The sequence below is a fragment of the Scyliorhinus canicula genome, chromosome 15, assembly GCF_902713615.1.
Source record: "Scyliorhinus canicula chromosome 15, sScyCan1.1, whole genome shotgun sequence".
Lineage (NCBI taxonomy): Eukaryota > Metazoa > Chordata > Chondrichthyes > Carcharhiniformes > Scyliorhinidae > Scyliorhinus > Scyliorhinus canicula.
Window position 1 is genome coordinate 130529462 of NC_052160.1, and position 14211 is coordinate 130543672.

The window sequence follows — 14211 nt, forward strand, 5'->3', positions numbered from 1 at the left end:
CTCCGATGAGTACTGCAGACGATTATGGGCAGCACTTTGTAAAAGATATAAAGGTGAAAGATGTGAAGGATTTCAAAGGATGCTGAGGGAGTTTACAAGATGTTTGGAGGGATGAGGAACTTCAGTTATGTGAGGAGGTTGGTAAGGTTTAGGACTGCTTTCCTTGGGACAGAGCAAATTAAGAGTTGGTGGAAGTGTTTTTTCAAAGCAATGAGAGGTTTTGATAGAGCAGATAGAGAAAAATTGATTCCCCTCGTGAGTGGATAATTAACTTAGTGGTCGTAGATTCAGAAGTATTGGCAAAAGATCCAAAAGGAGACATTTTTCACTTGGTTGTCAGGATCTAGAATGTTCTACCTGAAAAGATGGCAGAAGCTGATGCCATAAATAATGTGGTCAATTACGTGGGTATGAGGACCCCTCCTCAGCCTCAGAATTTTTAAGGAGAGTTCCAGTCAGGCAGATGCGGCCAGAAATCCAGTGATTCCAAAATTGAATTCTGACCCACAGGGTCAGCAGCAGCTCAGCCTCTGAACTGGGGTTGCCCCTAATTGTTGTGGGGTAAGGTTATGTAGGCTGCAGCCATAACATATCAATACCAGAATATGATTTTGTTTGCCTAATTGAAAGGCACTTTGATTTGAATTCAACACGGCTGCTGTCATGCTGTGTTCTATTGGATCAGTACTGACTGGCTGGGACAGCGAGGCCTGAACAGTGCGGGTTTAAGCATAAAGCTAAATATATCCACGGTGTCATTAGTAATGAACACGTGGGAGTGCAGAAAATTGCAATTGAGAATCCGCTTGATTGAAAAACCTGACCTACAGATTTTCAATCTCGCTGTTAGTTAATAAAATGATCCAAAATTTAGAGCAGAAACAGGCCATTTGGCCCAGCGGGTCTATGTTGATGTTTATGCTGTGCCCGAGCTTCCTCCCACCCATCTTGTAACCCCCAAGAACGTTTCCTTCTAATTCTTTCCCACTCGTGTACTGAACTAGCTTCTCCTTTAAATGTATTACAGGGCGCAATTACAGCCACGTAAGCATTATTTGTTCCAATTACATTGGTGGGTGGGGGAAAGGAGAAAAATATTGCTTCCTTTGTTGTTGGTCTGGGGGTCTTTTTAATCTTGTAAACATGAATGGATCTCCTGTGCCCATCATTTAATTAGATCGCTTGGTGGTGATTTTTAATAAACAAAGAACCAACTGAGGACCTTTTCTGTTTTACGTTGTGCAAACAATCAATCATCCATTTTGCTTTTTTTGATTGTGGACCTCATTTTGGTCGCTCTTCTTCATTATTATTTGGCACCTGCTTGAGGTTTAGTGAGCATGGGCTGTGACCCAAAGCCTCCCAAAATCTGATGTTGATAGTAGTGTAAAGCGTCACTCGTGCAAACTGCTAGAAGGTTGGATGCACGAGTGCCTCTTGGGATTGTATTCCAGCTGAAGATGGTGGTTCCAAGAGTAGCATGTGCCAGCAGAGCAGAAGTTGTTTTTGTATCTGGCTAAATTGAAAACTGAAATGCAACAGGGATGGTGGTTACCTTATATACTGTCAGCTCTGGTATACTAGTTATTTTAGATTTGAAATAATTGGCACTATATAATTTTGTGAAGTTAATACTAACTTCTCTGCAATTTCAATTGAAAGAGTTTAATTTTAAAAAGAGAAGTAAATCAAGTATATTGGACCGTTAAAACTTCCCATTTTCTGTTGTCCTCTGGTAGATTTTAGGATTGACACATTACTTTCGTTTCTGATTCGCTGTGCAGAAGTGAAAATGGTTTGAATAAATTTTGATTAAACCAATAATAGATATAATCAGCTGACACTGAACTCAAGTAAAATGTCTTCAGAGTGTGATATCTGGAAATTATTGTAACTAGAGACCATGGATAATAATTCCGGTGCAATATTGTTGCTGTGTGACACGATACAGAGTATTAAAACAGTCTCAGAAGTTTCTGTGCTGTTGTATAATGTACATAATCTAGGCATTTCTGCACCGTATTAAATTTCTCAACCTAATTTAGTTCAGTTGGCAATTTCATTTACACCGCTGAAAAAAACCATTGCAGCAGTGGGTACTCATCCAAAGGTTATATACATTGATCTGACCATGTGGATTTAACCTGACCGAAATATTTGAAACTGATACCAGATTCCCAACATGGAAATTGCTCCGTTTCCCAGAGCCAAAACACTTTCATCTTGGGCACAATATTTCTTGAAGATCTTTCACAAATAAGCATTCAATGCTCTCAAGAAAAGTAAACTGTAACAGGACATAATGGTACCAAACAATTTTGCTGCCTGTCCTTGTGCATAGGAGCGTAGGTAGGAGTTGCTGATGAGATGAGACCAAGATTCATCTTGATTCGTTAGTCAAATACGAAGTGACTTGTGTAAACCTACGAAGGCCTTAAATTGCAGGACCTAGCTTTGACTGAATATCCAAATATTTTTAAATGCCTGCAAGATGAGAATTTTAATTTGGTTTAATTTGGGCAGCACGGTAGCAGAAGTGGATAGCACTGTGGCTTCACAGCACCAGGGTCCCAGGTTCAATTCTCCGCTGGGCCACTGTCTGTGCGGAGTTTGCACGTTCTCACCGTGTCTGCGTGGGTTTCCTCCGGGTGCTCCGGTTTCCTCCCACAGTCCAAAGACTGTGGGATAACCTAATATTCAGGTTGGGTGGACTGGCCATGTTAAATTGACCTAAGTGACCAAAAAAGGTTAGGAGGGGTTATTGGGTTACGGGGATAGAGTGGGAGTGAGGGCTTAAATGGGTCGGTGCAGACTCGATTGGCCGAATGGCCTACTTCTGCACTGTATGTTCTATGTCTATGTCTAAACAAAGGATCACTACGTATAGTTTATGGGTCTTCAATCAGTTTAGGATTTGCTCTTGCCCGCTCAGTGGCATAAACTTGTGAATCGTTTAATTTATTTGAGCACTTCCACGTGTATATAATGGCTCCATCACACGGCATTGAAATAAGTGTAGGAGGAAAGAAAGTAATTTTTTTTTAATAGACTGAAGAAAATAATTTGGGCAGCCCACTGAAAAGGGTATTACCGATTCAAATAAAAAATGACCTGATTGAGGGGTTTAAAATAGGATGTGATGAACTGATACAGACAACCTTTTTTGTTTTGCTCTGGTGAGGGGAAATCCCAGAACAAGGGGGCATAATCTTCAGATCGGAGGTTTTGTTCAAGATTGAAATCGGGAAACCCAATAGTGGAGATTTGGAGCACACTTTAACCAAAAAGGCTGGATGCTGAAGGTGAGTTGAATTTTAAGGTTGAGAACAAAAGATGTTCGACAAGGATATAGGAATTAAGGATGAAAAGGTGGGTAAATGGAGTTTAAGTACTCATCAGGCACAAGTTGGCAGAGCAGGTGCAAGAATAGTTTCTCCTGTTTTCCCACCATCGTTGCTAATGAGGGATTTGGTTATGATTGCACATTGTTGAAGTATTTAAATGTGGAGCATGTTTGGTTAAAATATATTATTTTTTTTCCAGCAAGTTGAAGTAGACTGCCAACAGTGTATGCTTGAAATCCTCGACACAGCAGGAACAGTAAGAAATATTTTATTGCATACATTTTGAGTAGCTGACAATCATGAAATACCATTTTTATTATACTCTGTTTAAAGTATTGCATAGTCTGAAAACATCTTTGCATAAGTTGGTCAATGTGACAACCTTGGCATGACATGCCCCCTCATCTCTCCAATATCAGGCAGCTCATTACCAACAGTAGGAATAGTATAAAGGCAGAAAAGTGCCACAAAGTATGATTCAGCCTTTTGAATGTGGAGCCACCTCTTGCAGTAATGAGGTTTGCTCTCTCCCAAGATATCCCCACAATCTGTCAACACCTGGTTAAAATCTTTATCAGTCAATTGTACCTTCAGCTTTGATTTAATTTTTAGTTGTAGTATGTGGGTAAGAATGACAGAGTGGGCAGCACGATGGCACAGTGGTTAGCACTGCTGCCTCACAGTGCCGCGGTCTCAGGCTCGATCCCTGCTCTGGGTCACTGTCTGTGTGGAGTTTGCACATTCTCCCCGTGTTTGCGTGGGTTTCACCCCCACAACCCAAAGATGTGCAGGTTAGGTGGATTGGCCACGCTAAATTGCCCCATAATTTATATAAAATTTATATTTAAAAAAAGAGTGACAAAGGCAGGAGTGAAAGATCATTGAAGGACGCTCATGAGCTCGTTGAGTTCATGAAACAATCTGATGATGCCAGCCCTCAAATCGCCAGTGTTACTGAATTCCAATTCATAACTTGTCATGATGGCAAACTCGAGACGTGGTTTATTTGTCCCGTACCAAAACTGCTATCATACCTGACCTTTCTAATTTAAAGCACGTGCTTACATGGCGAGGAGCCACTGTGTCTCTCTCACTGCCATCTCAAAAGCTTTGCTATAAAAGTGCTGACTGGCTCAGTAACGAGCATACTTCAACAATATGTCAGCATTGTTACACTGAGGCTGTGTAGTTTTATATTAATAATCTAGGCATATTTGCCAACTTCAGAGAGCCTCCAGAAAGACACGAGTTGCAAAAAGCTGACACCAGGTGAAGGTTTGCAGCCAGTTAGTGAAATATTGTCCAGTGGAGTCCTGCAGTGCCTGAATGCAGCTGCACACGTGGTTGCATAACCTCCAAACAATGCAAGTGACTACTTCTACCCGGTTTTTGGCCATTTATTAATTATGCAGAGTACACCCTATAGGGTTGGTTTCCGTGTATACATAAGTTGAATTATGATGTGTTCTATTGCAGATAGTATCCTGACATGCTTCAATTTAATGAAGAGGTCAACAAACACCCAAGCATGTCTCATCCTTCCGTGATAAATCTAGTCACTTTAACCTTTAACCACGGGTAGCATGGTGGTTAGCATAAATGCTTCACAGCTCCAGGGTCCCAGGTTCGATTCCCGGCTGGGTCACTGTCTGTGCGGAGTCTGCACGTCCTCCCCGTGTGCGCGCGTGGGTTTCCTCCGGGTGCTCCGGTTTCCTCCCACAGTCCAAAGATGTGCGGGTTAGGTGGATTGGCCATGCTAAAAATTGCCCGTAGTGTCCTAAAAAGTAGGTTTATGGGGGGGGGGGGGGGGGGGGTGTTGTTGTTGGGTTACGGGTATAGGGTGGATATGTGGGTTTGAGTAGGGTGATCATGGCTCGGCACAACATCGAGGGCTGAAGGGCCTGTTCTGTGCTGTACTGTTCTATGTCTATGTTCTATAACCTCTTCCATAGTCAAAATATCTTCCGAGTGATCACTGAAACCCCCACTAAAGTTCAGAGTACCCTTGTACTCCAGTTCACAGGCGGCACAGTAGTTAACACTGCTGCCTCCCAGCATGAGGGTCCTGGGATTGATTCTGGCCTTGGGTAACTGTCTGTCCGAGCACATTCTCTGTGTCTGCGTGGGTCTCACCCCCACAACCCAAAAAGATGTACATGGTAGGTGGATTGGCCATGCTAAATTGCCTCTTAAGTGGGGGGGGGAAAAAAGATTTGGGTTCTCTAAATTTATTTTTTTAAACTGTCTGGAGTTTGCACATTCTACCTGTGTCTGTGTGGGTTTCTGCTGGGCGCTCCATGTTCCTCCCACAGCCCAAAGATGTGCAGGTTAGGTGATTCACCATGATCAGTATATGAGGTTGCGAGGATGGGGTGGGCTTGGGTGGAGGGCTCTTTCAGAGGGATGGTGCAGAATCGATGGGCCAAATGGTCCACTTCTGTAGGGATTCTATGGTTCTGTCGGAATAATGCAGTCTTTATTTCTTTTTAAAAATGATTTCCAATTAAGGGGCCGTTTAGTGTGGTCAATTAACCTACCCTGCACATCTTTGAGTTGTGGGGGTGAGATCCATGCAGACACGGGGAGAATGTGCAAACTCCACACAGGCCGGGATCAAACCCGGGTCCTCTGCACCATGAGGCAGCAGTGCTAACACTGTGCCACCCGTGCCGCCCAGGAATAATGCAGGCTTTACCTCTGCATTTTGTATCATTTCCTGCATTGTGTAGCATTTCCACATACTTCAGTTATAATTCTGAATTTTTAATTTTTTGGTTTAAATCCAGAAGTTACAATTGGGTGACAAATTCCCTAAACTTTTGGGATTTGATGTTTAGTTTGTAAATTTTCTTTAAAATTCTTCGCTCGAAGTTCTGGTGTTGAAAGAGTTATACAAAGGCCAATGTCCCCTTATCTACATCATGTAGTGGCAATGGTGGCCAAGAGGTGATGGATGTTTGGATTACTTACAGCTGAGTGTCACCGAAGGTTAAAATCCAAATGAAGCAGATATCTAGCAGGGAAAAGCATGCAAGAAAATGCTGTGGCCTACCTGTCTTGTTCCAGAAAATTCTATATAGTGCAATTTAGAATTTATATTTTTGGAAAGTTGCAGCATAGCAGTTGAATGATGCAACCTGCCCTGACTTCTGATCTAGTTTATAGATAATTCAGGGGACAGTCTTACTGAGCATGTTGCTGTCAGAATACTACAGTTTGCTGATGCTTCACAAAAGATGTATGTGCCCAACACTCTGGGTTTTCTGTCCAGAAGAGCTCTTGTGCTCCCCCTGGTGTTAGACCAGGCAGTACAGGATTCCAATTAGATTTATCTTCAAAACTTTTGGTTTCTCCTCACATTTCAAAAGTACCCAGCAGGGCTTGAACCTCACACAGGTACCTGGAATACCCTGACATGGAAGCTTCCCTCCATGTCACTCACCATCCTGGCTTGAAAATATATTGCCGTTCTTTCTCTGTCACTGGGTCAAAACCCTGGAATTCCTCCCCAATGGCACTATGGGCGTATCTACGCCTCTGGGACTGTGGTGTACCTACACCTCGGGGACTGCAGCGGCTCAACAAGGCAGCTCACCCCCACCTTGCCAAGGACTACTAGGGATGGGAAAGAAATGCTGGCCTAGCCAGCTACACCCACAACCCGTAAATGAATTTTTAAAGTATTGTCGAAGTCTGATTTGACGTTAAGTGGGATATTAATGTCTTCCTCTCTCCTTTCTTCTTATGGTTTGTGTAAACACATAAAACACTCACTATCGAAATAAAAATTGGTATAGAGATGGTTGCAGCCAGTGTGAAGATGCAGCAGTAACAACCAAAGCCACAGAGACGAAAAATTACACATTCCAAATTTCCATCATCCTTTGACTCCCACACAGGTGTTGCTGTTCTCGACAAATTAGTATGCTATAATTGACATATGATACATATAATTGTATGGTCTCTATAACTGAACAAGAATTAAATTTTATGTCCCTCTTGTGCATTGCAGGAGCAATTCACGGCAATGCGAGATCTGTACATGAAGAACGGCCAGGGGTTTGCACTAGTATATTCTATAACCGCACAGTCAACGTTTAATGACTTACAGGACCTGAGAGAACAGATCCTACGAGTCAAGGACACTGAAGATGTAAGTAAACTTGATTTAATTTGCCCCTTGGGGGTGCAGTAGAATTTCAGGACAAATCTAAATAGAATGTTATTACTTGAATTTCTGACCTTTCGATATTTAAAAAAAATAAAGCTTCAAAGTTTATTTCCGATCAAATTTCATTTTTGATTATTTACACGGTTTAAAAATTGACGAGCAGGAGTTAACTTGAAATGTAGGGTGCTGATTTAACATGTAAAGTATATGGCGGAATTGTTACAACATAGAAGTCTTCCATTCGGCCCAATGTGTCTGCACCAACTCTCCAATTGAGCAGTTCACCTAATGCCACCTTTCTACATAGTTACATAGAAGATAGGAGCAGGAGGAGGCCTTTTGGCCCTTTTGAGCCTGCTCTGCCATTTATCACGATCATGGCTAATCGTCCAACTCAATAGCCTAATCCTGCTTCCTCCCCATAGCCTTCTCCCGGTAACCCTGCATTGTCTTCCTTTTCAGATGAGCCAAATTCCCTTTTTGCTTTGGTTAAACCTGACCCCACATACTTGCTGTGTGATAAAATGTTTCCTCCTGTCACTTTTGACAGTTAACTTAAATCCGTATTCCCTCACTCATTCTCTAATCTTTTCATGAGCGGAAACAGTTCCTCCCTATCTATTCTGTCCAGACACCTTGTGAACACCTCTACCAAATCTCCTCTCAGCCTTCTCTTCAAGGAAAACTGTCCCAACTTCTCCAATCTTCATGAATTGAAGCAATTGATGAAGCTAAGGCCTCGCATGGTCCCTAGCACACTCTCGGCAAGTAAGCATGGGAACTGTGAGCACAGGCCACCCAGATCACTTCAAGAGCTTGTTTAATAATTTGAACTTTACAATTCTAAATTCGTATCTCCTTTCAGTCGTTGGTGACTGTTCATCTGGTCAAATTTACTTCATAGTAGTGGTCATAATTTACGGTGCTGAGCTGGGATCTCCATGCCAGCAGAAATGTATTTTTTGATCCAAATTCGAAGAGGTTAATAGGAATGATAGTATCACTACTCCCCTCCACCAAGATCGTCCTTCCCTGATAAGTTTTAGCTTTCTTTATTCCTGCTCATTGGTATCCTGCAAAATTCTAGTGTCTCAATCTATGTGTTTTTTAGCAATATTAAAAGATATGGTATTCTTGGGTTTGCTTCGTGTGAGAAAATCTCAGATGGGGAGGATGGAAATCCACAGCTGGTCTTTGATTTGGTTCACGGAGAGACGACTGTTATACGTTCTAGTGGCCTACAAGCACCACACCTTGATTCATGCCTGAATGACCATTGCTGGTTGAACTCCCATCAGCACAGGTGTTTCTGCCTTCAGGGGTAGAGGCGACTCAAATTGCAGCAAGTTTTTTTTGTTTTGTTTGCACTCGAAACAAACTCTACAGTCCTGATTGGTTCAAAACCTCCATTCTCCGGATATATAATCCGTTGTATGGCTGAGTGTAAATACTCAACACTGTATCTTCGCCAACTGACCCTCTGAACTTTGCTCACCATTTTGCCAATTAAATAAGCTGAGGAGGGATAATTTAACTTGTAGAATGTAAATTTTGTAATTGCATTTTTAAGCATTACTTTTCATTTCTCAAAAAGAAATCCTCTTCACTTAGTGCTACATATTATCTCTTTTCAAGGTCCTTTACTCCCTAATTGTCAGTACATACTGTTCGCGCAGAGCTTGTAACTTTGTACTTTATTATCATTTGATGGGTTGCAGGCAAATAGATAGCCTTTTGCCTGCTTTGTTACAGCATTTCTAATTCAACTTTAATCTACAAGAACAGCTTTATAAATGGATGTAAATAGTCAAAGGGTTGGAAACCTGTTAATATTGTAGGGTTAAAGTAGGCGGGTATCCAGAGTTGTTTGTATCCCACCAGAATGAAATATAAACTGATGTCCAGGTTCATGTTGCACCATTGCGGCCAAGTGTGATTCTTGGAAAAATTTGGCTTGAACATAGCGATAGTTTTACGGTCTATTTAGACCCAGAGTGAAGAAGCAAATTCTGTTACTACTGGTGAAAATAATTTTCTTTTTCCTTTAAATTTAGAGTACCCAATTATTTTTTCCCCTGATTTTAAGGGGCAATTTAGCGTGACCAATCCACCCACCCTGCACATCTTTGGGTTGTGCGGGTGAAACCCACGCAGACACGGAGAATGTGCAAACTCCACACATAGTGACCCAGGGCTGGGATTCGAACCCGTGTCCTCAGTGCCGTAGGCAGCAATGCTAACCACTGTGCCACCGTGCTGCCCATGAAAATAATTTCAACTATTTAATTAATGACCCCACATATATCTTTAAACTGAATTCTGAGCTGATTGTGATTTGATTTTTTTTTCTTGTACTGTGGACCTGGGTGAGGTGTTCTGCTATAGCTTTGATTCTCCATGATATGGAAAACGGTTCCATCTTGTATATATTTGCAAGTTTATAGTCTTAAAGCAGCCTTTAGTCAGCATAAACAGCAGGGATCTTCAACAGAACGAATGTGGATTGGAGCAATAGAAGAGACACACAAATATGTGAAAAAACATGCAGGGGCAAGATCTGCTTGTTTGAGCCTATCGTAAAGCATTACAAAATAAACCTGTGATACTTGTGAAGTTCTGCTATCTGGGGCAGATGTCTTCGTGTGTGGGGTGGGAGAACTCATTCAGGATGCTGGGAGATCTTGTTTGTGCAATGGTTCAACTTGTATCTTTCTGTTGTCTGGGGAAACAATAAAATAAGGTGTGTGCAAACCGCAGCAGCATTTTTCTGTGATGCGGTTGGACCAATGATTGCATTTTTAAACTAATTTAAATTTTTTTCCAAGTATTTTTAATTCCACATATTTGTGGTTTTATTATAATATGAAGTCTTGAGCGTAGTACTATACAAACTAAGCACCAAACATAGAAGGTGTTTCTCCCAGGAAAGCTGGAACATTGGCCAGCTTTTTCTCCCCATACCATTCTGTATTGTTCAGGCAGAGTGATCAGAATATTTGAAGATCAGGGTAGACTCAAACTCTCCCAAACATTTTAAAAAATATTTGGCCATGGACATCCTTAGATTCGTAACATGGCAAAAAAAAACACGAGAATTGTAATGCCTCCCATACCGCGGTAACATGAAGTGAATGGTGACCTAATGTTCTCTTTCAGTAAAGGTCCATTATGGATACAGGTGCCCTGGCTTGTTCTTGGTCAGTTCTGGTACTGAATAAGTTTTGGAGAAATAGAATGTGACTCGATACCTTTTTTTTTTGTTTGTCTGTGTTCCTCCTCTTCAGGAGGCAGGGAGAAAAAAATAGTTTATGGTCAATTTTGTTACAACCGTCAGTTTTTGAAGGCCCAAATATTGACCTGATGCTGACTTTGCGCTGGGTTTATGTGTTACTATATTTAGCTTTTTTGCACTGATATTCTGAAATTGAAGTAATGGGAGTATCAGCATTGCATTGCACCTTGTAACTTGGATAACTGATTTGACATTTATAAACATTTAACAATTGTAGCAACTCCTACAGTAGTCGTTTGTGTGCATCTGTGTGGAATCTGCATCAAGATTATAAACGTAACACTGAATGTGTTGAGCTAATTCTAGATGAACCATAAGCACTGAATACATTCAGATACAAATTGGACCTGTTAATTGGCAGTGTCCCAAGAGATTGTTTTGTGCAAGAGATGTCAGGATTTGTGTTATATTACTCAACATGGAGCCTTCGGAATCTGAAACCTGAAAAGCAACAGGTTTTCAGCAGAGCTTAACTCAAAATATTTGTGTCCAGGAAGTGTTTCTTGGCACCTCAAAACTCGATAGCAAGCACATCCACCCTTACAAAAGAGCACCCTTTTATCGTGCCTGCTGTCTCTTGTCCGTATGTGTATCATCAGTTCTGGCGATATGTTTTATCGGTCTATCTGTTTTTCATCCATGTGGTATTTTTTGAAAATATTTTTATTACTATTTTTTAATCAGTTTATACCCCAAAAACATACGAGAAGTGCACAGATTACAAACAATAAACCAAATAATAAAAACAATAACCAAGTAAACTCTCACCTCCTTACTCTTTTATTCCCCCCCCCCCCCCCCCCCCCCCCAAACAGCTGCCAATTCCATAAAATATAATGAATGAGTCTCCATCTACGGTAGAACTCTTCAGTTGACCCCCTCACTGTATATTTGACTTTGTCAAGGTGCAAAAACTCCAAGTCACTTGGCCACGCCGAGGTGCTGTCACCAGTCTCCAACTCGGGAGGATTCACGTCCAAGGAACTAGCGAGGCAAATGCCAGGGCATCTGCCCCACACCCATCTGCAGATCTGGTACCCACATATAGCCACTAAAGGACAGGGCTCCAGCTCAATATTCAGGATTGTCAATATGGTACTGAAAGAGACCCAGAACCCCACAAGCATACAGCAATCAACCCCCTCAAAGAAAGGACTCACTCTGACATTGAAGTGTGCTCTTAACACCTTGAGCTGGATCAGACTCCGCCAGTATGGCGGACCCCCTCCAGTATGGGTCCTAGCTCCCCCTACACCAAGGACAAATCTTCCCCCAAAATCAGTCCGTAAATGCCGGACAAACTACCCTCTTCCAACCCTGAGCAGGAAAGCATCCTATCCACTAAGGTTGAAGGCGGCGCCACCAGAAATATTGGGAATGTAAGTCGAGCAAATTTTCAAACTTGGAGATACCTAAATGTGCCGAGCTCAAGAGCCTGACTTTTTTTTTCTCTTTCATCTCCTCCAGGCTGGCAGCCCCCCCACCCCGCCCCCAAGAAATAGGACTCACAATCTCTGCAGCCCTTTCCCCTTCCACCCCCCAAATGTGGCACCCAGGTTCGCCAGTTCGAACAACTGGTTCATACAAATAGGCACTCGCCTTGATGCTGACTCCAGCTTGAAATAAGACCGAGTTGCCTCCATATTTTTAAAGTAGAGATAACTACCGGGTTTGAAGAGTATTTTGCTGGAGCGAAAGGCTGTCACCAGCACCCCCAAATTGGACCTACTGCACGACCCGGGTCTCCTCACCACCCGACATGTTCTTCGCATTGGAAGCCCAGTAGTGAAACATCAACTTTAGAAGGGCAAGCCTCCTGACTGTCTATCCCTCTCCTGACTATCTATCCCTCTGTAGGATCCCCCTCCTCTCTGAATCTGCGGGGTTTTCCCCTCCCATATGAAACGTGATATAAACCCTCAATCCCCTGAAAAAACGACTTGGATAAAAATACCGGAAGACACTGAACTACGAGCAAGAACCTTGGTAAAACATTCATTTTGATGGATTGAAGCTGGCCCGCTAAGGACAATGGAGGCTGTCCCATCATTGCAGGTCAGCCTTAACTGCACCCGCTAGGCCTGGAAAACTCAATTTGTGTAGCCGCCCAATCCCTTGCCACCTGGACCCCCATATATCGCCACATGGTATGAATAAAAGTTGGATACAAGTGCATTCTCAGTTTTTAATTGTTGTTGCAAATGATGAAAAGAGATTTCCAAGGATATTTGGTCACTGCTTTCCGCCAGGCTGCAAGCAGCCAAGCAATTGAATTGCTCATTATCACTTTCAACAAGTTGACAAGGCAACTCTCAGTCCTGTGAGCTAATTTGCTATATTTTGTTCCACTTTCTTTAGAAGTCTTGTGTAAAACTTTCTGAATTGTACTCTTTTAAGTTCTCAACAAATGAATTCACTAGCTAACCCTCGTCTTCTATTTGAGTTAATGTCTCGCTGGAATTCTATCAAATAATTGAAGCATAATTTACAGCGCCTGTTGGTGAGACCTGCTCTTTATGGTATCTGATGTGTAGAGGGAGATGAACAACATCATGCAAACTGCTCTAATGTATTTATCACTAAAGTTTGTATAATAATTAAATTGTAATTGACGAGCATCATTATTTTAAATATGTGGATTGCAAGTAACTGGAATACAGGTACCAGGCAATGACCATCACCAAAAGATAATCAAATCATCTCCCTCAACATTGTGGCATTACCATAAACGAAATCCCCCACCAGGGGTTACTGTTCTATGTTCTATTGACCAGAAACTGACCTACACCACCCATATAAACACTGGCTACAAAAGCAGCTCAGAAGCTGGGAATTCTGAAGGGAATGACTCAGCACCAGACTCCCCAAAGCCTGTCCACCATCTACAAGGCACCAGTCAGGATTGTGATGGAATACTCTCCACTTGCCTGGAGATGTGTGGCCCCAACAATACTCTAGCTCTAAATCACCCATGGCAATTCAGCCTGCTTGATTGGGAACCCATCCACAACCTTCACTCCCACTATTGATGCACAATGGCAGCAATGGGTACTACAAAAATGCATTGCTGCAATTACATAGAACATAGTGTAGAAGGAGGCCATTCGGCTCATCAAGTCTGCACCGACCCACCCAAGCTCCCACTTCCACACTATCCCGTAACCCAACGACCACATCCAACCTTTTCTTTGGGTCACTAAGGCAATTTATCATGGCCAATCCACCTAACCTGCACATCTTTGGACTGTGGGAGGAAACCGGAGCACCCGGAGGAAACCCTCGCAGACAAGGGAGAGAACATGGAGGCTCCGCACAGACAGTGACCCAGCAGGGTATCGAACTTGGGACCCTGGCGCTGTGAAGCCACAGTGCTAACCACTTGTGCTGCCCGTGGTTCTCCATAA

At 42.4% G+C, this 14211-nt stretch overlaps 1 protein-coding gene across 2 annotated transcripts in view; it reads left to right on the plus strand.

The window, feature by feature from the left end:
- The window catches only part of rap1aa (RAP1A, member of RAS oncogene family a), a 132057-nt gene that overhangs the window by 92673 nt on the left and 25173 nt on the right, over positions 1-14211 (plus strand). For both annotated transcript variants that reach the window (XM_038820876.1, XM_038820877.1), the window contains exons 4-5: positions 3544-3600; positions 7357-7497. In XM_038820876.1, coding sequence (XP_038676804.1) covers positions 3544-3600; positions 7357-7497 — 198 coding nt within the window. The remainder of the gene's footprint in view (positions 1-3543; positions 3601-7356; positions 7498-14211) is intronic.